This window comes from Salvelinus fontinalis, chromosome 3, assembly GCF_029448725.1.
Source record: "Salvelinus fontinalis isolate EN_2023a chromosome 3, ASM2944872v1, whole genome shotgun sequence".
NCBI classification, from domain to species: domain Eukaryota; kingdom Metazoa; phylum Chordata; class Actinopteri; order Salmoniformes; family Salmonidae; genus Salvelinus; species Salvelinus fontinalis.
In genome coordinates this window covers 32,534,612-32,558,966 of record NC_074667.1, presented here as the reverse complement: position 1 = coordinate 32,558,966, position 24,355 = coordinate 32,534,612, and the positions used below count along the sequence as shown (strand labels likewise).

At 41.5% G+C, this 24,355-nt stretch overlaps 3 protein-coding genes across 6 annotated transcripts; all 3 read left to right on the top strand.

Moving 5' to 3' along the window:
* Positions 1-304: 304 nt before the first annotated feature.
* On the top strand, positions 305-6,258 carry c3h1orf159 (chromosome 3 C1orf159 homolog). 4 transcript variants are annotated; one of them, XM_055912713.1, is made up of 9 exons: positions 305-395; positions 1,184-1,268; positions 2,070-2,154; positions 2,346-2,441; positions 2,581-2,637; positions 3,708-3,842; positions 3,955-3,980; positions 4,151-4,181; positions 4,440-6,258. In XM_055912713.1, exons 2-9 carry the CDS (start codon positions 1,197-1,199, stop codon positions 4,538-4,540), a joined length of 603 nt encoding a protein of 200 aa, XP_055768688.1. In that variant the 5' UTR covers positions 305-395; positions 1,184-1,196; the 3' UTR covers positions 4,541-6,258. The 4 variants fall into 4 exon arrangements, with proteins under 4 accessions (XP_055768688.1, XP_055768687.1, XP_055768690.1 ...); XM_055912712.1 differs by having other exon boundaries at positions 4,151-4,528; XM_055912715.1 differs by lacking the exon at positions 2,346-2,441 and having other exon boundaries at positions 4,151-4,528.
* Positions 6,259-10,103: 3,845 nt separating this feature from the next.
* On the top strand, positions 10,104-12,869 carry LOC129834557 (RING finger protein 223). The gene has a single exon (XM_055899667.1). It carries the CDS (start codon positions 10,187-10,189, stop codon positions 10,901-10,903), a length of 717 nt encoding a protein of 238 aa, XP_055755642.1. The 5' UTR covers positions 10,104-10,186; the 3' UTR covers positions 10,904-12,869.
* A 612-nt stretch (positions 12,870-13,481) lies between these two features.
* Positions 13,482-23,968, top strand: LOC129844449 (PPARGC1 and ESRR induced regulator, muscle 1). Its single transcript, XM_055912705.1, has 4 exons — positions 13,482-13,576; positions 16,273-19,981; positions 20,678-20,794; positions 21,115-23,968. Exons 2-4 carry the CDS (start codon positions 16,273-16,275, stop codon positions 21,222-21,224), a joined length of 3,936 nt encoding a protein of 1,311 aa, XP_055768680.1. The 5' UTR covers positions 13,482-13,576; the 3' UTR covers positions 21,225-23,968.
* The last annotated feature ends 387 nt before the right edge of the window (positions 23,969-24,355 follow it).

The following is a 24,355-nucleotide window of genomic DNA, read 5'->3' as shown; positions in this document are numbered from 1 at the left end:
TAATCATACCTTGTATGCTTTTTATTATAAATCATTTAGGTACTCTCTGTTCAAGAATGTATATGAAATTCCTAATGTGAAGCAATGAAACGTAGTTTCTCATTTTATTAGCTGTCAAAATGTTCATTCTTTAAGATTCATTCACCTAACAGTCTATTTTGCAATACTTTTTTTGCAAGTCTAATTTGTAATGTATTTATGACATACAAGTGATGTATAATGTATTTTTGCATCTATAGCACAAATAGCTACGTTTGTTAGTTTGTGGTCAATGATCCGCTACTTTTATTTTGAAAGATGAAAAGCCAGAAGTTAATATTATTTGTAGCTAAATGCTGCTAATTGTACAACAGCTGTCATCTGTCGAGCGAAAACTTGTGTTGTGATTTGCAACGGTAGGTTGGTTTTCCTTTATTGATGACGTTCAATATAACAAATAACTGTTTTTCTATGTGATTGCTAACATGCTGATTATAGATAAGCTAGCTACATTAGTGTTGTTCTTATTTGAATGGAAATCGAGCAAAAACTAGCTAACTTCTGTCGTCGAGCTAGAAGTGCGCATAACGACGTGATTGCTGACAGTCAGTCTAGCTTGCTATGATGTTAATGTTAGCTAGCTAGATTTGAAAAACTGCTTCAAAACGGCTTTATTGGCTCTGATGCAGTCTGTTAATCTTAGCATGGCTGGCTAGCTTGCTAACGTTAGCTAGTTATACAGCATGTGTCATGACCAATGACTGTAGGGCATGACATAGCTAACGTTGTTTTTTTATTTTTTTTATTTAACCTTTATTTAACTAAGCAAGTCAGTTAAGAAACAATTATAATTTACAATGACGGCCTACCAAAAGGCAAACGTTAGCACCTGCACAGTCAGTATATCTCACCAGACTGGATGTTCCAGTCCGACTCTAACTGCTGTAACGTTAGTTACTGTAGTAAGATACGGTATAATAAATAAAAAAAACTGTTGTAAGATGCTGTTTACGTCCAGAGCAATCAATCGTTGCATTTATTGCCAGATTACTAGCTAATGTCGTTAGCCACCCAACGACCTCAGTCATTATCTGAGCTGTCATTTTTCAGATCTCTCAGGATACGCAGCTAACGTTATAGCTATAGATGTTATATTTTGTTACTATAGTCTGGGAGTCAGTCTACCTTTCTCTGTTTTTTCTAGGACTGTTCTGAATATGGCTGTGTCATACCTCATGGTCCTTTCAGCAGCTTTGATACTGATCAGTCGTGAAACTCCAGTAACTAAGGTATAGTAACATACAGTAACGTTACAGGTCTTTCCTAAAGTGTTCAGACCCCTTCACTTTTTCCACATTTTGTTATGTTACAGCCTCTTCTAAAATGGATTTTAAAAATCCCTCATCAATTTACACACAATACCCCATAATGACATAGCAAAAACAGGTTTCTATACATTTTTGCAAATGTATAAAACATACAAAATTGAAATATCACATTTACATAAGTATTCATACCCTTTACTCAGTACTTCGTTGAAGCACCTTTGTCAGAGATTGCAGCCTCAAGTCTTCTTGGGTATGACGCTACAAATCAAATTGTATTTTATTTGTCACATGCGCCGAATACACCTTACTGTGAAATGCTTACTTACAAGCCCTTAACCCTTAACCAACAATGCGGTTCTAGAAATAGTTAAGAAAATATTTACTAAATAAAAAATCTAATCAAAAAGTAACACGAGAGAATTACATAACAATAACAAGGCTATATACAGGGGGTTCCGGTACCAAGTCAATGTGCGGGGGTACAGGTTAGTTGAGGTAATTTGTAAAGTGACTGCAGAGATAATAAACAGCGAGCTTGGGAGAATTTCTCCCATTCTTCTCTGCAGATCCTCTCAAGCTCTGTCAGGTTGGATGGGGACAGCTATTTTCAGGTCTCCAGAGATATTAGATCGGATTCAAGTCCGGGCTCTGGCTGGGCCACTCCAGGACATTCAGATACTTGTCCCGAAGCCACTCCTGGATTGTCTTGGCTGTGTGCTTAGGGTGGTTAAGGTTTACAGTGTGTTTATGTTTTTTTTGTAGGCCCTATATCAGAATCCCTTTGACTGCTGTGGAGAGCGACAGAGGCTGAACAGCTCGTGCTCAAATGGCACTCAATGCGAGCCAGGTACTGACCACCATGTCATCTTATAGTGCAGTTCTGTTAAATGTTATTCATTAACTTTAGAATTGCAACAGTGAATTCCTCATACATTAGTAGTAGCCCCTTTTGGATTAAACACATGTACTAGGATTACAAAATAGACATGGGCCTTTGTTCTTCCAACATTTGAGCAATCATCAAATCTATTTACTCAGGATGCTACCTGCGTGTCCTTGAGAACAACACAACTGTGTGTATGCACTGTGACTCGACTATTGCAGATCTTGAGAACTTCACCGCTTGCAACTACAGTAAGTGGACAAGTACTGGACATGAAAGCTAGGTACTATTGAATAAGAACTCTGGCCACTGAAGAGAGTTGGGGGGTGGGGGTTCCACAGGTGTCCTGACCCTGTTCATTTCCCACCTTTATCTCTTTGCCTTTAACAGCATACATCACAGACAGGACCAATCGTACAAATATAACTACAGTCCTTCCCACAATTGGTAAGAAATGGTGCCAGTTATTCTTTACATACATTTTGGTTAATTCACAGGTAACTGCCAAAATAAAGGAAACACCAACATAGTGTCTTAATAGGGCATTCTACAGGTGTGTCTATTGGAGGGATGCGACACCATTCTTCCACAAGAAATTCCATAATTTGGTGTTTTGTCGATGGTGGTAGAAAACACTGTCTCAAGCTCCACTCCAGAATCTCCCATAAGTGTTTAATTGGGTTGAGATCTGGTGACTGAGACACACACCCTTTAAACCCCCTATGCTCCTTTGAGACCCCTCTTTCAAAGTCACTGAGGTCTCTTCTAGTCATGCCAAAAATAATGGGCAACTGGGCATTTTTATACATGACCCTAAGCATGATGGGATGTTAGTTGGTTAATTAACTCGGGAACAACACCTGTGCGGAAGAACCTACTTTCTATATACTTTGTATCCCTTATTTACTCAAGTGTTTCCTTTATTTTGGCAGTTATCTGTGTGTTGAACTGTCAAAAACTGTATGGGCTGTATCCAACTCTTCTATTGTTGTCATGCCATACGATTTGGTTATAGCACATATAGCAGGCATTAACATTAAGGGTTGTCCTGATGCCTGGGGAAAGTGACCTGAGCTGTTGCGCAAGTTGAGCCTGCTCTGAGTTTGCCCCTTAAGTGAAGACAGCCTAACTGCAAAGAATTCCTGTGGCCTAAAATGGATCTTTCTCATTCCTCCCCGTTGTTTAAGTGAGAGACAGACAATTAATGGCAGTCGGTCAAGTGAAGCCTGTTCTGAAAAGTTATTTTTTATTGATAACAACCAGAATACAAAGAATTCCAGAACTGATCATTCTGACCCCTCCCCTATGTGTATGTGAAAGGCAGGCAATATATGGCACTTCTGTATGTAAATAGCTAATTGATCATAATCTTCAGGCAACCAAAAAATACTCCTGACTTGACCGATGGGCAAGTTGATCCCTAATACAGCATGGGGCTAGAATAGATGAGCTGTATGTTTAGTGAGAACACTAGGCGTGATAAGGTTTATTTAACAATTGTCTGTCTGTGTGAACAGGTGGTCCGGGTGTGGCAGCCTCTCTCCTGTTCGGAACTCTGTTGATCAGCCTGTTCCTGATTCTCTCTGTTGCCTCCTTTTTCTACCTTAAACGCTCCAACCGTCTCCCAGGTATCTTCTACCGGCGGAATAAGGGTAAGTCGTTACGATAATGGGTTGAATTTGAATAACTGTAAACAGGACAATAATTCTATAGTGTGCTCGAAATATGGAAAAGGTAACTAATACATCTGGTGTACTTTCACAGCCTACATATTCCAACCAAATGAGACGGTAAGTCATTTTCAAACATTTCAACCGATTTATTGTGAAAAATGTACATTTGTAACAATGGAGTAAATGTATCACCACATCGAATAAACAATACATTACAGTTATTTTATATGCAGTACTGAAAATTTATATCAAGAAATATGACTTGTGAATTTTCATCTTTCTTCAAGGCTGTCATGATACCATCGGCAACCTCTTCAGGTAAGAACATTTCACTAAAACACTTCACAGCCTTCGATAGGGTTTTTGGTCGTGGTTTCACTGAGAAAAATGTGTCTGTCTGGCAATTGCGTAATATCATTGTTTTCAAACGTTTTACATGATCTCACTCCTTTATCCTGGCACGATCTTAGTCAGAGTTTGAACTACCTACTGTGTGTGGGAAATGTCAACATTGGGGTCAAACCGTATCCTATTGGGTTTATCATCCTCCTCTCCATTGTGTTGTGTAATCTGTAGTTAGGAAACCCAGATATGTGAGGAGGGAGCGGCCCTCAGCAAACTCAGCGTCCAGCGCTGCCACCATCCCCACCACCACTACCACAGTCTACAGTGTGTAGGGAAGGATGAGGTCCAATGGAGGAGGCCTGAGCCAGCTTGCTAGCAGGTGCCAAATGACAGGGACAGGCCAGAGCACACCACAGTAAATTGGTGAGCATGTGTAGGCCTGTCCCTCCTCTGTAGTGTTGCCTAAGAAGACAGTTTACTTAATTCAAAAGCAGGTGGTGTCAGCTTTTTGACTCTGCAACACCTGCAGTATAGCCTTGTTACCGGAATTCTGTTTTGTAATGTAAATAGACCTTAGATTATTTATTTTGAATCCATGTTTTTTTCTATTTAGATTTTATTCTATTGCTGTCTAGAATTGGGCCAATTGTTTTACTTGAACTCTGTAGAGAATGGGATGAGGTGGACCGTGATAGCTTCAGTGATAGCCCTTAATTTGAGGTTTATAATTTCCAAGCTGATTTCAATATTCTTATTGATCTCATTTAGTGAATCTTCTCATAGGAGTTTTAAATTGCATACTTCTTGTTTGTTTGTTTGTTTGTCTGTGGTTTCTGCACTGAACCAAACTGAATGTATTTTAATTTATTTAATACGTGCACAAATACAAACACTACAAAAATGAGAACATAATGTAAAAACGCTTAAAGCTCTTTAAGAGCTCTCCTCGCATTCCATGAAAGGTGTGGATCTTCCAGAGCAACACACACCAAGAACGCTAACATGTGATCCACTGGCTGTGAAGTATCTTTATATGTCTTATTTAATTCATCCCAAAAACATGGAAAGATGGATCCTCAGAAAATGTTATTTTTCTATCAAGTAGGAAAATGGTCATCTAAGAGTTGGATGAAAAATGCTTCTCAGTAAAAATCTTTATAATATTCACCCCAACACAGGTAATAGGACCTGGAAAAGGGTGCTAGCTAATATGACGTATGCTTTATCTGGCCATAATGTGGGAAATTCATGCTGACATTTTGCCTAATCTTTTCAGAACCACTGCACATAAGCTATTACTTGAATTTCTTTATTTCAAGCATAAATTGTGACATTTGTTGGCTAAGAGTAGCAACTGTTGTCACTGTTGCCAAATATGTTGTGATGCTTGTCTTACCAAAAGAATGTGCACTAAACTGAAGTCGTTAGTGTGCCATTGATGTGACGTGTGCTCAAAGATTTCTCCAGGAAACGGGTGGTGATCATTTTAAAGACAGGTGCATATGTTGTCTTTTGGTTTATTATTGGGTATTTGAGTAATCTCCTGTGGATTTTTAGCAACACCTTGTATTAAATCCAGGGTGAGTATTTGTTTTTTTTCTTGCTGGAGGAACGGTACAACGGGTTTTACTTGCTAAACTTCAAGGGTGATTGAGTGATGATATGGTGAATTTAGGGACAAGTTAGTTTTAAGTTACATTTTTAGGTTTTTATGCTGGAACTGTGGTATGAAGACATTTTGAGAACTAGTGTGACTGGTAATTCCAGTTTGTGTGTTCAGTAGGCATGAGTCTGAAGTGATGGTTTTTCCAACAACAGGAACAACTGATTGTAAAATAATTTTAATCCCAAATAGAATTTATCCTCCTTACATTAGCTGTTGTACAGCCATTTGTAAAATTGTACACATGTACATAGTTTTTATACAAACGATGTATTGTTTTTGTAATGTGGTATTTTGTACTTATTGATTCTAGTTTTACATTTCTGAAGTATTTTCTGATTCTGAAGAGTATGTATGATTTTCAAAAATAAAGCACCTTTCTCATAATCCTTTGTGATTAGTTCATTTATTATAATTTAATATTTACATTACTGTTGGTAAATAGTAGGATTTTACAATAGGATGTGTTGTGAAATTGGAATAAACAGATTGCCATAACATACTCTTTTGCCTATAACCTCTGAAGGCTGAGTACCTGGAAAGAGAAGAGTATTATATTTGCAGCTGCAGTGTGTTTAAATAGGGAAGCAGGACTGCTGCTAGTATCCAAATGCAAGCTGCAGTAGGGGGTGCTACATGACCTCCCCTAATCCACTGTCACATTGATTGGTAGTGACCAGTTTATGAGTTCTGGATTACTACAGTATAACTATGTTAACATGATCATTGGAGCACCTTCCCTGAGGATGAATTCTAATTATTATCACTCAACAATATTGTTATCTGTAAATCCTGAATAATTAATTGAGTGAAGTTTAGTCTAATCTTTTTGGGACAGAAATAATGAGATGCATCTGTGTAATGTGTACTACTTTCAGGATGAGGAAATTGTATTTGAATATAGTTCTCTGGCTGCTTGGAAAATAATCACCATGGAAGTTCAGATAAGCTTTATTGTGGCAATAAGTCAGTTTCTGAATGTAGCTCTGCCTTGGGTAGTGACACAGTTCAATACAACCAAGTCACAACACCTTTTATGACACAGTGACTTTTATATAGATTTTATTGACCTATTTCTCAAAGTGTTTATGGATAGGCATTGGATATAAAGCAATAAAACCAGTTTAAACACGTGTTTGTATAAATAGTGTTTTGATCTTCTGACTGATGACTGGAAGTAGTAAGACATTGTCTGTTTTGGTTCACATCCCTGTGTATACTGATGTATTAAAATACAGTATCAGTCAAAAGTTTGGACACACCTACTCATTCACATAATAGTAAAGACACATGGAATCATGTAGTAACCAAAAAGTGTTGAACGAAATAAATGTTATATTTTAGATTGTTCAAAGTAGTCACCCTTTGCCTTGATGACAGCTTTGCACACTCTTGGCATTCTCTCAACCAGCTTCATGAGGTAGTCACCTGGAATACATTTCAATTAACCGGTGTGCCTTGTTAATTTGTGGAATTTCTTTCCTTAATGAGTTTGAGCCAATTAGTTGTGTTGTGACAAGGTAGGGGTGGTATACAGAAGATAGCCCAATTTAGTAAAAGAATAAGTCCATATTATGGCAAGCACAGCTCAAATAAGCAAAGAGAAACAACAGTCCATCATTACTTTAAGACATGAAGGACAGTCAATGCGGAAAATCAAGAACTTTGAAAGTTTCTTCAAGTGCAGTCGTGAAAAACATCAAGCGAAATAATGAAAATTTCTCTCATGAGGACCGCCACAGGAAAGGAATGCCCAGACTTACCTTTGCTGCAGAGGATTAGTTCATTAGAGTTACCAGCCTCAGAAATTGCAGCCCAAATAAATGCTTCACAGAGTTCAAGTAACAGACACATCTCAACATCAACTGTTCAGAGACTGTGTGAATCAGGCCTTAATGGCTGAATTGCTGCAAGGAAACCACTACTAAAGGACACCAATAAGAAGAAGAGAATTGCTTGGGCCAAGAAACACAAGGAATGAACATTAGACCGGTGGAAATCTGTCCTTTGGTCTGATGAGTCCAAATTTGAGATTTTTGTCATAATCGCCGTGTCTTTGTGAGACAGAGTAGGTGAACGGATCATCTCTGCATGTGTGGTTTCCACCGTGAAGCATGGAGAAGGAGGTGTGAGGATGTGGGGGTGCTTTGCTGATGACACTGTTAGTGATTTATTTAGAATTCAAGGCACACTTCATCAGCATGGCTACCACAGCCTTCTGCAGCGATATGCCATCCCATCTGGTTTGCGCTTAGTGGGTCTATAATTTGTTTTTCAACAGGACAATGACCCAAAACACACCTCTGGGCTGTATAATGGCTATTTTACCAAGAAGGAGAGTGATGGAGTACTGCATCAGATGACCTGGCCTCCACAATCACCCAACCTCAACCCAATTGAGATGGTTTGGGATGAGTTGGACAGCAGAGTGAAGGAAAAACAGCCAACAAGTGCTCAGCGTATGTGGAAACTCCTTTAAGATTGTTGGAAAAACATTCCAGAGAATGCCAAGAGTGTGCAAAGCTGTCATCAAGGCAAAAGGGTAGCTACTTTGAAGAATCTCAAATGTAAAATATATTTTGATTTGTTTAACACTTGTTTGGTTACTACATGATTCCATATGTGTTATTGGATAGTTTCGATGTCTTCACTATTATTCTACAATGTAGAAAATAGTAAGAAAAAAAAAGAAAAAAACCCTGCAATGAGTAGGTGTGTCCAAACTTTTGACTGGTACTGTATGTCCCTCAAACATACAGCCCAATGGTCAAATTCAAGCCGATTTATGTGTTTTTTATCATGAATGGGTAATACTATATGAGTTCCAGTAGGCCCTATGTTTCCATTCACACCCATACTACAGTATGTCATACCAGGAAGAGGTCTTTGTTTTTACAGTAAGGCTCACTCCCTACTAAAGGTTTCTCAAACAAACTTTATCAAATCTTTTGTCACTGTTATATGGCAAGATGTTTGTGTGTGTGTGTTTATGTGTGTGTGAGGAGTGAGTAAGTGTTTTCCATTCCCTCCCACCTCCTTCCTGTTCTCCAGACAAGCCTGTGAGCACTGCAGGTGTAGGTGAGACTCCACTGTTAGTTCGTAGACAGCAGAGCAAGGGAAGCAGAGAGAGGGAGTGACTGAGTTATTACCTGAAGGATCACAAAGACAAGAGAAAGGTCATAGCTGTTGATGCTCTATCAGTTGGCCAAATACTGCCCCCTGGACGAAAAAAGCACCTCCTCTGGAAATTCAACAGACATTGAATCAAAACTACTACTAATACCACTCCCTGCAGGTAAGGGCTATACTACTGTTTTGAAATGAATGGTAATGAGAACACATTTCGATTCTCATCTCTCTGTTTGTTGTTGTGAGATGTCATTGGCAGCAAGTCATAAAGGAAGCTTTCTGCTAATATAATATGTTAATGCATGTTAACATTTTAAACTAAAGCTGCTACCAAGCTAAAACATCTCTATACTGTAAATTGATGCCTGACAGTCACTGGTAAAACTGATGGAAATAATCTTAAAAATGTTATAAGGATGTTCGAGCTTCCCATGCTGCTCCATATATAGAAGGAAGGGAGAATCAGGAAGTAGAATGTAAAGTTAATGATTCATCTGCTGGACATAAAACGACGCCTGTCACCTTTCCACTGGGCTGTTAACAAAGACCTCACTCACCTGTTGGCTACACTCAAGGACCTAGCCAGATCAATAAGGAAATGGGGATTTGGGATTTCTGTTATGGGGATTTGGGATTTCTGTTACACTTTCCTTTGTTTCCATTTCCCCTGATGTTTCCTTTACATTTTCAACGTAACACATGTCTATCCAAAAAGGTTAAGACAGACTATAGCAAGGACAGACAGAATACACCAGACAATGTAAATGTGTAATGTAGTATAACGTAAATGTTTAAAATACAACCAAACAGACAGTAATGTTTAAGGGTTGGTTGGCATAGTTGCATCAATGAAAAGCCTCCATTGAAAACATGTTCAGTAAAAGAGAAGAGAAGCAAGACATGAAGAAAGTGAACAAACAGTCTAATCTATAATGTGTATTTCAATGCACTGTCTAATATTTGAAGAGAGACGTTTTCTTTGGTATTGTACTGCCCTCAAGGAATCATTGTGCCAAAACCTTTAGTCAAATTGACACAGGCTAATCAGACCTAAGACTATCCCTTCTTAATATTCATGGTGTGCAAACAAAGCATGACACCAACTTAAACGTTTTCAAACAGTCACTGTCAACTTGGGCATCTATTTCTGTAGGTGCATATCAGAAAACCAGAGGGAGAGTAAACCATGGAGGTCACCAAGGTCTGGCACACCCAGGCCCTGGACCCAGTGCCCGAGGAGGATGAGCAGGAGTTGGACCCTTCCTCCGACGGGGACAAGCCAGAGTGCTCCATCTGTTTCAACACCTATGACAATGTCTTCAAGACGCCCAAGCTGCTGGACTGCACCCACACCTTCTGCCTGGAGTGTGTCACCCGGGTCATGGCCGTGTCTGTGGAACAGGACGGGGGCCAGATCCCCTGCCCCCTCTGCAGGCACCCCACCTCCATCCCCGCCAGCGGTCCCCCTGCACTCCTCACAAGCATGGAGGTTCTGGGCAGGCTCCCCACCCACCTGCAGCAGGAGGAGAGGGTGTGGATGGAGGGGAAGAAGCTGTGTTACTCCAGCCTCGGCAGCCCTGACCCCCTCCGCCCTGTCGGCTCCACCACCTGTATCTGTATCGACATTGGGAGGATCCAGGAGGATGTTGTGTCCAGACAGACTGAGGCTGAACAAGGGAGACGCGTCTGGGGCAGACGATGCCTCTGTAGCTTCTTCTCAGACTGGAAGCGGCTGGTGTTGTTCGTGGTGCTGCTGGTCATGCTGGTGTGTGTCATCATGTGGCCGCTGCAGTGTGTCTTTAGTACAGGATCGGTTCGTTGTTTGAAAAGCAAGGCTCCAGCCACTCTGGGGCAGACCCCTACTCCCTCTACAGCTTCCACCATCACTCAGCTGCTACGGTGAGATAAAGAGGAGAGACCCAATGTGCCGCAAAGGGCCTGGGGGCACCTTATTATCGCAGGTGACTCTGACTGGCACAGCAGGACTGTGAAGGATGAGACTGAAAGACAAGCTAGCTCTCCTGGCGAAATGACTTCAAATGAGCCATATAGATCCTATTCAATTACTAAATGGGCTACATTGAGCTCCAAAAGTAATGGGACAGTGACACATGTTTTGTTGTTTTGGCTCTGTACTCCAGCACTTTGGATATGAAATGACACAATGACTGAGATTAAAGTACAGTCTGTCAGCTTTAATTTGAGCGTATTGTCATCCATATCGGGGGAACCGTTTAGAAATCACAGCACGTTTTGTACATACCAGTGCCTTCGGAAAGTATTCAGACCCCTTGACATTTTATTACGTTACAGCTATATTCTAAAAATGTATTAAATGTTTTTTTTGCTCATCAATCTACAAACAATACCACGTAATGACATCCAGGCTGTATCACAACCGGCCGTGATCGGGAATCCCATAGGGCAGTGCACAATTGACCCAGCGGCGTCCGGGTTTGGCCGTGTAGGCCGTCATTGTAAATAATAATTTGCTCTTATCTGACTATCTAGTTAAATAAAGGTTATATTAAATAAAAACAAATGACAAAGCAAAAAACGGTTTTTATTTATAAACATTTTAAAACTGAAATATAACATTTACATAAGTATTCAGACCCTTTAATCAGTACCTTGTTGAAGAACCTTTATCAGTGATTACAGCATCGAGTCTTCTTGGGTATGACGCTACAAGCTTGGCACACCTGTATTTGGGGAGTTTCTCTTATTCTTCTCTGCAAATGCACTCAAGCTCTGTCAGGTGGGATGGGGAGCGTTGCTGCACAGATATTTTTAGGTCTCTCCAGAGATTTTCGATCAGGTTCAAGTCCAGGCTCTGGCTGGGCCACTTAAGGACATTCAGAGACTTGTCCCGAAGCCACTCCTGCGTTGTCTTGGCTGTGTGCTTTGGGTCGTTGTCCTTTTGAAAGGTGAAACTTTGCTCCAATCTGAGGTACTGAGCATTCTGGAGCAGGTTTTCATCAACAATAAAAAAGGAGTCACTGTCCAATTACTTTTGGAGCTCACTGTATGTCATCAACCCTGAAAGTCCCAGAATGGGATGAAAATGCCAGCCATATATTGGTCAGGGAGAAATCCAAACCAGTCTAATTGGAATAAATGCCAGTAGAGACATAATCCTGATTTTACTTATGCAGGATATTAAAAGTAAGGCATGTGATATATCAGAAATTGTGTAATATCATTTTTGTCAACCTAAAATATTGTCATATAATTATAAATACAGTTTATATGGTTTTTATACACATTTTCTGGAAAAATGTTGGCACATTGTCATTTAATTTAAAACGTTTATGGGATCATTATTCTAAAACTGTCTGGCTAGCTAGCTAACAAATATACTGTGCAGATACATTTTTCAAATTCATAGGTTCTTTGAGGGTACGTTGTTTTATATGATAGTTTGTTTTATATGTGAGATATTTTTTGATTAAATCATGTACCAAATTAAACAATTTTGTTTTTAGCAAATCATACTGTCTTTTTTTAGGATACCTAGGGCTCAATTAAATCTGTAACGCTAAATAAATTGTTATATATATTTTTTAAGTGTTACAGATTCCGCAATATAAATGTAAAGGTAATTTCCAATTGATCCAACATATGCAGTGTTTTCCATGAATGCAGTCTCTGATAAGGCGGGAACATTGCCTTTGAATGTCAATCACGCTGTAACGCTGAACTTCCGTGATGCGTTTTGAATAGAGCCCCTAGTGTTTGGTTTGTGGGTTCTTTGGAAAAGACAGCGGCATCTTGGTATTTTCATGGCCTTGAGTGGTGATCATCACATGAGCACATCTAATCCGCATGCACGTGTTACTCGTCTCACATTCACACTTACACATTTTATTACTTTCAATCAGCTGACACACAGCTATTTTATTGTACTGTACCTCCTTATATAAAGACCAGTACACCTCTATTTCTGCTCTCTTGTCTGTGCAATCAACTTGTCGTGTCTGTCTGTACACACATGTTCATCACATGTTCATCTATTTAAGCAACCTTCTTAAGAGCGCTATATTATCAAATGGTCTGTTTGTTCAGTGTATCACCTCATGCTCCCAGATATTTATGTAATAATGGTTCGTTCATGAAGACATAACTCTCAGTACCATATCAACTTGTCTACACACACACACACACACACACTAATCCTCTCTTTATCACTGCCTCTGTTTAGATATAATATGCTCACCATTGTTATTGTGTAAGGTAATAGGTAATTATACAATTGATCCTATCCTACCTCTTCCACTTCAGAGGGCTTCTATTCAAGGCACTGAAATGTTACACCTCTGGGAGGGAGAGACAGAACGGGAGGGGTTGTGGGGGGGCGGGGGGGGGGGGGGGGGGGGTCCAGACCCGAGCAGAGCCCTACATGTGACCAGGAGACAGACACACCGCTACAGGTCTATTTATAATGTGGTGAATGGCTAGGCCCCACTCTGACTCTGCTACACCACAGGCAAGGACAGGGGGACACAAGAGGACAAACACACAGCATGTCACTGCTGCAGGAAAAGCTGAACCTGGAGACTTTATACTCATCCCACAGGTAGGAGGCCATTCTTGCTGAACAGACACTAAACATGTCAGCATGGAATACCTACACCACAAATATTGTAGCCTACAATACAGTTCCCATCCTTCTTACTGAATGCTAGAATACTACTTATGGACCCGTGTTGTGCTTATGACAAAAGTTACCACTAGCCTACAAGGCCTCAGAGTGTCCTTTGCACATTTTTTGCACATTTCTGACTTATTTTCATTATAAAAAGCTGTCTATCAAAGCAGAACAAAGCCTCAACAGCATACGCTGAATGGTATCTGAACCTGTTTACTTTGAAGAGTTGGGCGGGTTAAAGCTCTTTCCATGAAGTAGATTTTAATGCATATGAATCTTATATCTTAATGTATGTGAAAACAAAAAATACGTGAACTTGAATGTATTTATTTTGAACCACATTAGGATTTATATGGGTATGGACTGTATGCCAAAGTTTATGCAGAGTGAAGAGGTGAGTTACAATATGTCTAACATAGATTGCACACGCTAATAGAATTTTAACCTTGAGATGTTTCCAGTATGCATAGTATGTTGTGATATTGTAGGTGGAAGGTTACAGTAGTGTGGTTGCCCAACTCTGATCACATGACCATTTTTCCAGGAGTAGGGCCATGATGTATTTTGGGGGTCTGTTATGGAACTGCAACTGCCATGTTTCTGTGACGCATACTAGCCCATAACATTTTTACATGAACTGATCTACCGGGTGTAGATTTCGACAAGGTACTGCTTGAACTAGAGTCAGCTTTCATATAGCAAGAGAGGAGGGCAGTGAGGTCATCACAACAACACCCCAAGACAAATCAAACATTAGTTCTAAGTCTGAAATGGCACGGGGGCACCGTTTACAATCATAATTTTCAAAATATTCTGTACCGCATTGTGCTTGATTTATGGAACAACATAAAACATTTAAAAAATAACACTTCTTGCAGACACTGCAGAAGAAAACAATTACAAAAGTAATATTTTATCATTTCCTTAAAGGTATTCATTATATCTTCAGATAAATATCTGTAAATATAATTAGTAAAAGATGTATAAACAATATGTGTCATACTGTAACAGCATGTGCCTTAGGTTACTTTCAATTTGTTTTGCACACTTCTCCCCCCAAGTGAGAATACTGTGCATTCGGAAAGTATTCAGACCCCTAGAACTTTTTCCACATTTTGTTACGTTACAGCCTTATTCTAAAATTGATTAAATCATTTTTTCCCCTCATCAATGTACACACAATACCCCATAATCACAAAGCAAAAAAAGCTTACATAAGTATTCAGACCCTTTACTCAGTACTTTGTTGAAGCACCTTTGGCAGCAATTACAGCCTTGAGTCTTCTTGGGTATGACACTACAAGCTTGGCACACCTGTATTTGGGGAGTTTCTCCCATTCTTCTCTGCAGATCCACTCAAGCTCTGTCAGGTTGGATGGGGAGCGTCGCTGCACAGACATTTTCAGGTCTTTCCAGAGATGTTCGATCGGGTTCAAGTCCAGACTCTGGCTGGGCCATTCAAAGACATTCAGAGACTTGTCCCGAAGCCACTCCTGCGTTGTCTTAGCTGTATGCTTAGGGTTGTTGTCCTGTTGGAAGGTGAACCTTCACCCCAGTCTGAGGTCCTGAGCGCTCTGGAGCAGGTTTTCATCAAGGATCTCTCCGTACTTTGCTCTGTTCATCTTTCCCTCGATCCTGACTAGTCTCCCAGTCCCTGCCGCTGAAAAACATCCCCACAGCATGATGCTGCAACCACCATGCTTCACTGTAGGGACGGTGCCAGGTTTCCTCCAGACAAGACGCTTGGTATTCAGGCCAAAGAGTTCAATATTGGTTTCATCAGACCAGAGAATCTTGTTTCTCATGGTCTGAGTTTCCTTTAGGTGCCTTTTGGCAAATTCCAAGCAGGCTGTCATGTGCCTTTTACTGAGGAGTGGCTTCCGTCTGATTAGTGGAGTGCTGCAGAGATGGTTATCCTTCTGGAAGGTTCTCCTATCTCCACAGAGGAACTGGAGCTCTGTCAGAGCGACCATCGGGTACTTGGTCACCTCCCTGACCAAGGCCCTTCTCTCCCAATTTATCAGTTGGCCAGGCGGACAGCTCTAGGAAGAGTCTTGGTGGTTCCAAACTTCTTCCATTTAAGAATTATTGAGGCCACTGTGTTATTGGGGGCCTTCAATGCTGCAGACATTTTTTGGTACCCTTCCCTAGATCTGTGCCTCGACACACTCCTGTCTCGGGAACTCTATGGACAATTCCATGGCTTGGTTTTTGCTCTGACATCACATGCACTGTAAACTGTGGGACCTTATATAGACAGGTGTGTGCCTTTCCAAATCATGTCCAATCAATTAAATTTACCACAGTTGGACTCCAATGAAGTTGAAGAAACATCTCAAGGATGATCAATGGAAACAGGATGCACGTGAGCTCAATTTCGAGGCTCATAGCAAAGGGTCTGAATACTTATGTAAATAAGGTACTTGTTTTTTATTTTTAATAAGTTTGCAAACATTTCTAAAAACCTGTTTCCACTTTGTCATTATGGGGTATTGTGTGTAAACTGTAACGCAACAAAATGTGGAAAAGGTCAAGGGGTCTGAATACTTTCGAAATGCAAGGATTCTATAACCTTTCAACTTTGACATTTTAACTGACACCCTTAAATGTTGTGTTGTTTACAGATGCAGGAGCCTGTGAAGGTTGCCATGGATGACTTAGACCACAGTGTGCACATAGCGGAGCGTGACTGGGACAGCTTCTATAAGGAGAGTGAGGAATGCTCTCTGCCACAGCCCGAGCTCGCAAGCTCAGACGACTTGGGCCTCAGTGATGAGGAACCAGAGGATTCTGTGTGTCCAGTGTTTCCGGCCTTAGGCAATGTCCAAGATGACCCCCGGCAGCAGAATGCAGCTCCAAACACTGCCATCCCATCTGAGCTCAGTGTTAAGGAAGAGGCTACCCTCAGAGAGGATTTCATCTGTACAGACCTGCCTGTAAAGATTTGTGAGAGTGGCTCTGAAGAAACACAACTAAATGATCCATTGAGCTTAACTGAGGAAGAGGGTGGTGCTCTCTTGGACAGGGTCTTTGACAACTCCCCCCATGCACAGAAAGAATCAGATTCTGGCTACTATGGAGAAAACAGAGAATCTGGCTACTTTGAAGAAAACAGCCTCACCACAGAGTTGGTAAAAGAAACCCCAGGAGAGACTGCTGAGCAGAACACAGAAGAGACCTCTAGAAACCAGGACGTAACAAAAAATCTGGGTTCAGTTCCAGAATCTTCTAGCAACACGTGCATAGCTAACAGTGACCCCTCTGGGGCCTGTGATGTCTCAGATATCAAAGGATTCGACAGAGAGCTGCCAAGCGAAGGTGGCACTGGTACATTACATGACATCTTAACACCCCTCTCCCTACAGCCTGTTCCACTGCCACCCCAAGACCTGTATCCAGGCCAAAATATCAGCCAGGAGCAGCTGTTGTGCCACACAGAAACAGCTATATTATGCGAGAGACACGCCAGAGTGGCGCCAAGGGAAGAAAAAGAGCGCTGGTTTGTGACCGTGAACGAAAGTCCAGCGCCTCACAGAGTGCATGCTGCCACCGCGGTGAGAAAAAAACGAAGAAAAAAAAAAACTTGTAGGAATTCAGTCCCACGGGGCCACCACACCTCAGAGGGGCCAGACCCTCCCCCTGAGAGTGAGTCAGAGATAGATGTAGACGTAATGGAGGAATCTAACGGACAGGAGACCATGAATGAGTTTAGTACCCAGTCATGCAATAAGTCAAAACCACTGACAGACACACACACGTTGCCAAATAATTTTCGTAGAGAAGTCCATATCGAGTTTCCCAAAATAAATGTGAGCTATTCAGAGTTACCCCCTCTCTTTTCAGCATTAAGCTCTTCATCATCATTCAGTGAAGAAGTGAATGTTTCTACAGAGTCGCCCCTTCAGAGGGATGACTCTACCGAGGCGCTCGACCCAGAGTCATCTATAGAAGAAAACAAACAGGAAAATTACAGCTCAGCCGTTGGCTTAAAAAGGTCAGTAGACCATCCATTATCCAAACTACAACACCTATTATTTGCACTTCACTGCTCTGAGTCTGCGTACTCGAATGAGGAAGGGGAACTATTTTACACCACCAGCATCAGCTATGATTCTGAAGAGGAGTATGTCTCAGCCACAGAAATGGAGGATACTAACACACCTTCCAGTGAGATAGATTCCACTCTCTCCGCCTCTCTTTCCCTACAAACCCATACTGCTAATTCACAGCCACTAATTCAGGAAGACTGTCTAAATTTCCCCTTGTTGTCACAACGTGAAGGTTATGAAAACACAGCTGACCAGGCTTACATCGAGTCTGTCAGAACATGTCCCTCCACTGGTCACAGTAACAGTAACCCTATAATGTCAGAGGAAAGCTCAGTGCCGGCTGATTCAAACCACAGCCCTGACTCCCACATGACTAATGAGACACCAGCACACAGAGTTGGTAAGCCACTTACAGTCTGGGAACATTTACCACAGACGAACACTTCGGAAGATCAACCTCCTCTTCCTCTTCCCGAAGTAACAGTGACACCAACAGAAAACCCTGAAACATCGTATAATGCATCAGACCCCACTCGCCCAGTGTATGCCATCTCTGCTTTTTGGGATGAAATGGAAAAATTGACGATTAAAGACATCTTGCACCTCAGGGTATGCAGAAGCCCATCTCCCCCGAAGGAGACCCTCCATCCTCAGGAATCTGACAGTGCACGTGTTGATGTCACAGTCACAGACGCAGACATGCTGAACAGTTCCCTGACTGATATTGAGGAATACTATTCACAAGACAGCTTACTAATGGACACTTCCGATACTGCAGACTCTGACTATTTCACACACAACGATGACTCCCCCAAGCCAGACCGCTCGAGTTGCGAGTTCTCTACCTTCTCCGATTTTGACGAAGAGTACATACCATTTTTCAGCACTAGCTCAATCCCCAGCCCTGAGCTTGGGAACTTCGAACGGAGAAGATCAGAGTCTCCCTGCTCAGGAGCCATCTCACAGGAGGATGAAACAGACTCCAGTACTGGCCTGACCACTCCTGTTGACTGTGAGGAGCTTGCAGCACTATCCTCCTCCTCTGAAGACAGCATCCCCAACGAAGACAGCATCTCCAACACCAGCCTCCTCCCAGAAGCTACATGCCTGAAAAGGATCAGGAAGAGCAGAAGCATGCTCAACATTGTGCAAGATCTGGAGGTAGCTCAAGTAGAGACGCAGCTGAAAGACATGCACAATGCCCAAGCTCTGGATGTCGAGAAGCAACTGAAAGACATGTGCAATGTACAAGCAGCTCTGGAGGTCGACATGCAGCTGAAAGACGTGCACAATGTACAAGCTCTGGTGGCAGAGATGCAGCTAAAGGACGTGCCCATTGTACAAGGTCTGGATATAGAGATGAGGCCAAAAGACATGTGCAATGCCCAAGCTCTGGAGGTCGAGATGGAGCTAAAGGACATGCTCGAGGAAGCCGAAAAGAGCTTATTTCTCAACAGCTGTCAGGACTTAGACATTGCGGAGAATCCTGTTCTTGCAGTGATTGATAGAATCATCCGAATGCCCTCCCCAATTCTACCCAATACAGACATACTGGACGAGCGCTACAGAATCACCTTTCCAGAACTATACGAGTACCTGTTCACAGAGGATGTCCTCTCTGTCTACAAGTCCCTTTTGTCTACGTCAGTGGCTGAGTGCTGTTATGAGTACTCTCTCTCTAAGTACGGAGCTGGAGTGTTATTCCCTCCCCTGGTCCAGCAGTCCCTGCATGGTGAAGGAGAACCAGTCCCCATCTTCTCCTGCTCTCGCTCGGCTGCACGAGACCTCAGGTCCCCCGAACTGGAAGATTTTCTCTTCCCACAACAAGACACATATCTCGAATCCGAGGAGGATGACTGCTCCCCTATCCGAGTGGTGACTCGCTCCGACATCCAGGCCAAAGAGGCTGTGTCCTTCTCCTCGTCCGCTTCTGCAGTCCCAGATGGTTACCCACCAAACACCCACTTCTACAGCCAGAGAGGCTGGACAGGGAACTGGAAGAGTCTGCTCTCCCTGAGGAGGATCCGCTTCCCAGGAATGGGCAGCACTAGCAGTAGCTGGTGCTGGAGGTCTGGTGCCTGGATGTCTCCACCTGTGGGTCAGGCTCAGAGGGCTTTTCCCCCTCCCATTACACCGAGCAGCCAAGCTGATACAATTGTCAATGAGGCAACCAGGATCTCCCCTCCTCCACCTGAGGTCATTCAACTCGGACACCAGATCTTCAGACAGCTTTCAGAGAAGCAGAGACGATTCAAAAGCCTACAGACAACCGTCTCAGTGTCAAGTAAGTATTATCCAGTGATGTGAGATGGTTGATCCTTTACCTATACAATCACACATTGTGTACATACATACTCTTATACTTATACACATACAGGTAACTGCCAAAATAATGGAAACACTTGAGTAATTGAGGGATTCAAAATATATTGAAAGCAGGGGCTTCCACACAGGTGCGGTTATGAGTTAATTAAGCAATTAACATCCCATCATGCTTAGGGTCATGTATAAAAATCCTGGACAGGCCCTTATTTTGCCTACCATGGCTATTCCCCCATAGGATAACAATGCTCCCATTTATTAGGCACAAGTGGTCACTGAATGGTTTGATGAGCATGAAACGATGTAAACCACATGCCATGGCCTTCTCAGTCACCAGATTTCAACCAAATTGAACACTTATGGGAGATTCTGGAGCGGTGCCCGAGACCTCGTTTTCGACCACCATCACCCAAACAACACATTTCCGTGGAAAAATGGTGTCACATCCCTCCAATAGAGTCCCAGACACTTGTAGGATCTATGCCATCTATGCTGTTCTGGTTCGTGGTGGCCCAACGTCCTATTAAGACACTATGATGGTGTTTCTTTTATTTTGGCAGTTACATGTACATTATACATAATACTTAATACATTTCATGTATTACGGTAATGTATTTTCATTGACCCATCCCAGTTACATGTGTTTTCCTTCCTGTAGAAAAAGATGGCATCCTCTTCTCACTGAAGCAGTCTGACATGTGTCTGGTCTGTATTGCCTTTGCCTCCTGGGTACTGAGGTCAGCAGATCCAATGGCTACAGATACATGGAAAGCAGGTAAATCCATAGAACCGCTACTATTGCTTAAAAGCACTGTCATCAATTATCATTGGTTTTTATATCAATGTTTTATTGTATTTATTCTATACATTTCTTAGGTATTAAAACAGAATATAAATAAGTCAATTACTCATGTCTAATTTTAGCCAGGATGCCAGTCTGTTTCTGCACTTGCCAACTCCTTGTGGAATTGCCATGCCAAACATTGGCCGGACAATGAGTTACCAAGGTAGCACAAACAGAGCTTAGACCGGACTGGTATAATTGCGAAACAGGTTTCAAATTATGTAAACAACTCTCTCTGAACAATTGTTCAGCTCTGCTGGCAAATGTGAGTGCCATATCTGCCATCCAGTATCTTCGGCGCTACGTGGTGAAGAGAAGGGAAGCTGGAGATCTGAATGATTCAACTGAAGATAAGGCATGATATATAGCTATTGCTTCTAGAGAAACCTTTCCAGACATTTTAACTTGGGTCCATAGGAGTGTCATAAGAGTTTCATACAACGTAGAAACACGAACAACCATTTACAGTTGAAGTCGGAAGTTTACATACACCTTAGCCAAATACATTTAAACTCAGTTTTCACAATTTCTGACATTTAATCCTAGTAAACATTCCCTGTCTTAGGTCAGTTAGGATCACCACTTTATTTTAAGAATGTGAAATGTCAGAATAATAGAAGAGAATTATTTAATTCAGCTTTTATTTTCTTTCATCACATTCCCAGTGGGTCAGAAGTTTACATACACTCAATTAGTATTTGGTAGCATTGCCTTTAAATTGCTTAACTTGGGTCAAACTTTCCGGTAGCCTTCCACAAGCTTCCCACAATAAGTTGGGTGAATTTTGGCCCATTCCTCCTTACAGAGCTGGTGTAACTGAGTCAAGTTTGTAGGCCTCCTTGCTCACACACGCTTTTTCAGTTCTGCCAACAAATTTTCTATAGGTTTGAGGTCAGGGCTTTGTGATGGCCACTCCAATATCTTGACTTTGTTGTCCTTAAGCCATTTTGCCACAACTTTGGAAGTATGCTTGGGGTCATTGTCCATTTGAAAGAACCATTTGCGACCAAGTTTTAACATCCTGACTGATGTTTTGAGATGTTGCTTCAATATATCCACATAATATGCCTTTCTCATGATGCCATCTATTTTGTGAAGTGCACCAGTCCCACCTGCAGCAAAGCACACCACAACATAATGCTGCCACCCCTGTGCTTCACAGTTGGGATGGTATTCTTCAGCTTGCAAGCCTCCCCCTTTTCCTCCAAACATAACGATGGTCATTATGGCCAAACAGTTCTATTTTAGTTTCATCAGACCAGAGGACATTTCCCCAAAAAGTACTATCTTTGTCCCCATGTACAATTGCAAACCGTAGTCTGGCTTTTTTATGTCGGTTTGGAGCAGTGGCTTCTTCCTTGCTGAGCGGCCTTTCGATATAGGACTAGTTTTACTGTGGATATAGATACTTTGTCCTGTTTCCTCCAGCATCTTCACAAGGTCCTTTGCTGTTGTTCTGGGATTGATTTGCACTTTTCGCACCACAGTACGTTCAACTCTGGGAGACAGAACGGGTCTCCTTCCTGAGCCTTATTACAGCTGCGTGGTCCCATGGTGTTTATACTTGCGTACTATTGTACAGATGAACGTGGTACCTTTAGGCATTTGGAAATTGCTCCCAGGGATGAACCAGACTTGTGGAGGTCTACAATTTGTTTTCTGAGGTCTTGGCTGATTTCTTTTGATTTGCCCATGATGTCAAGCAAAGAGGCACTGAGTTTGAAGGTAGGCCTTTAAATACATTCACTGGTACACCTCCACTTGACTCAAATTATGTAAATTAGCCTATCGGAAGCTTCTAAAGCCATGACATCATTTTCTGGAATGTTCCAAGCTTTAAAGGCACAGTCAACTTAGTGTATGTAAACTTCTGACCCACTGGAATTGTGATACAGTGAATTATAAGTGAAATTATCTGTCTGTAAACAATTGTTGGAAAATTAACTTGTGTCATGCACAAAGTAGATGTCCTAACCGACTTGCCAATACTATAGTTTGTTAACAAGAAATTTGTAGAGTGGTTGAAAAACGAGTTTTAATGACTCCAACCCAAGTGTATGTTACCTTCCGACTTCAACTGTATATCTCAATCACAGTAGTAATTGCCATTGCATTACACCGTTTTTACTGGCAGGACAGTATAAGTAAAGTTAATAAGCATTCTAATCCACATAGGGGCAGTTTTCCGGGTACAGATTAAATCTAGTCCGGGACAAAGAAAAGCAGGCTCAATGGAGAATCTCCATCGAAAGTGCTTTTTAGTCTGGTACTGGGCTTAATCTGTGTCTGGGACACAGGCCACTAATGTTTTATTCAACAGGAAGCTTGAGCTGGTAAATGATATTAGATTTTGACAGTGAGACATTACCTAAATTACGATGTTCAGTATGCAAATATTTCTCAGACAGCATTAAACACACCTAAATAGCAGGGATAAAAATGTTCTGGGTGAACGGAGGTTGATGTGGACCATAGAGACTAATAGAGACTGTGCAGTATGTCAATGTAACTTTACAGTAACATGGTAAGCATGACTATGTGGTGCCTTCATGTAATAAAACAGAGTATTTGGGTCTTGTAAAAAGCATTTGTTGTGATTAAGTCAGTCAGCACGATCAGTTCCTACATTTTATCAAGAGAATTTGAAAGCTAACCATAGTGTCTATTTTTGACAAATGTGCAAAGCAAAATTAACGCAATTTGTATGTAGAAAGTCTATGTGGAGAAAATGGATTTGTCAAGAGTTACGTGTAAGTCAAAGATGTCAGTCAGCCTGGTAGGTTTGTGTTGATGCTCGGAGAGAGGCTACAGCCTACAGTATATGTCTTTGCTTTGTCATGCATGCAAACGGGAGAAACGTGCTAAATATTCTGTGCTTGCAAAAAGGGAGATGTGCAACATTTCATGTGAATGTACATGGTCAACGTACGTATCGTTTATTGCACATGGTCAACGAGGTATAGTTTATTGTACATGGTCAACGTACGTATAGTTTATTGCACATGGTCAACGTACGTATAGTTTATTGTACATGGTCAACGTACGTATAGTTTATTGCACATGGTCAACGTACGTATAGTTTATTGTACATGGTCAACGTACGTATAGTGTATTGTACATGGTCAACGTACGTAGTGTATTATACATGGTCAACGTACGTATAGTGTATTGTACATGGTCAACGTACGTATAGTGTATTGTACATGGTCAACGTACGTAGTGTATTATACATGGTCAACGTACGTATAGTGTATTGTACATGGTCAACGTACATATAGTGTATTATACATTTCATGACAGAATGTCCTTCCAAAGCGTTACGTTGAGCGAAGAAAAAGAATTGGAGGAAGAGTTTTAAGTATGTCTAAATGAAAGAATTGATACAATTTGATAAAGCGTGGTTGGTTGCTGTGTAATAAAGGATCTCAACGATGGTCAGTCCAAACAAATCATTCAGCTGTTGCAAATTACCATCTCAGATATCAATTACAT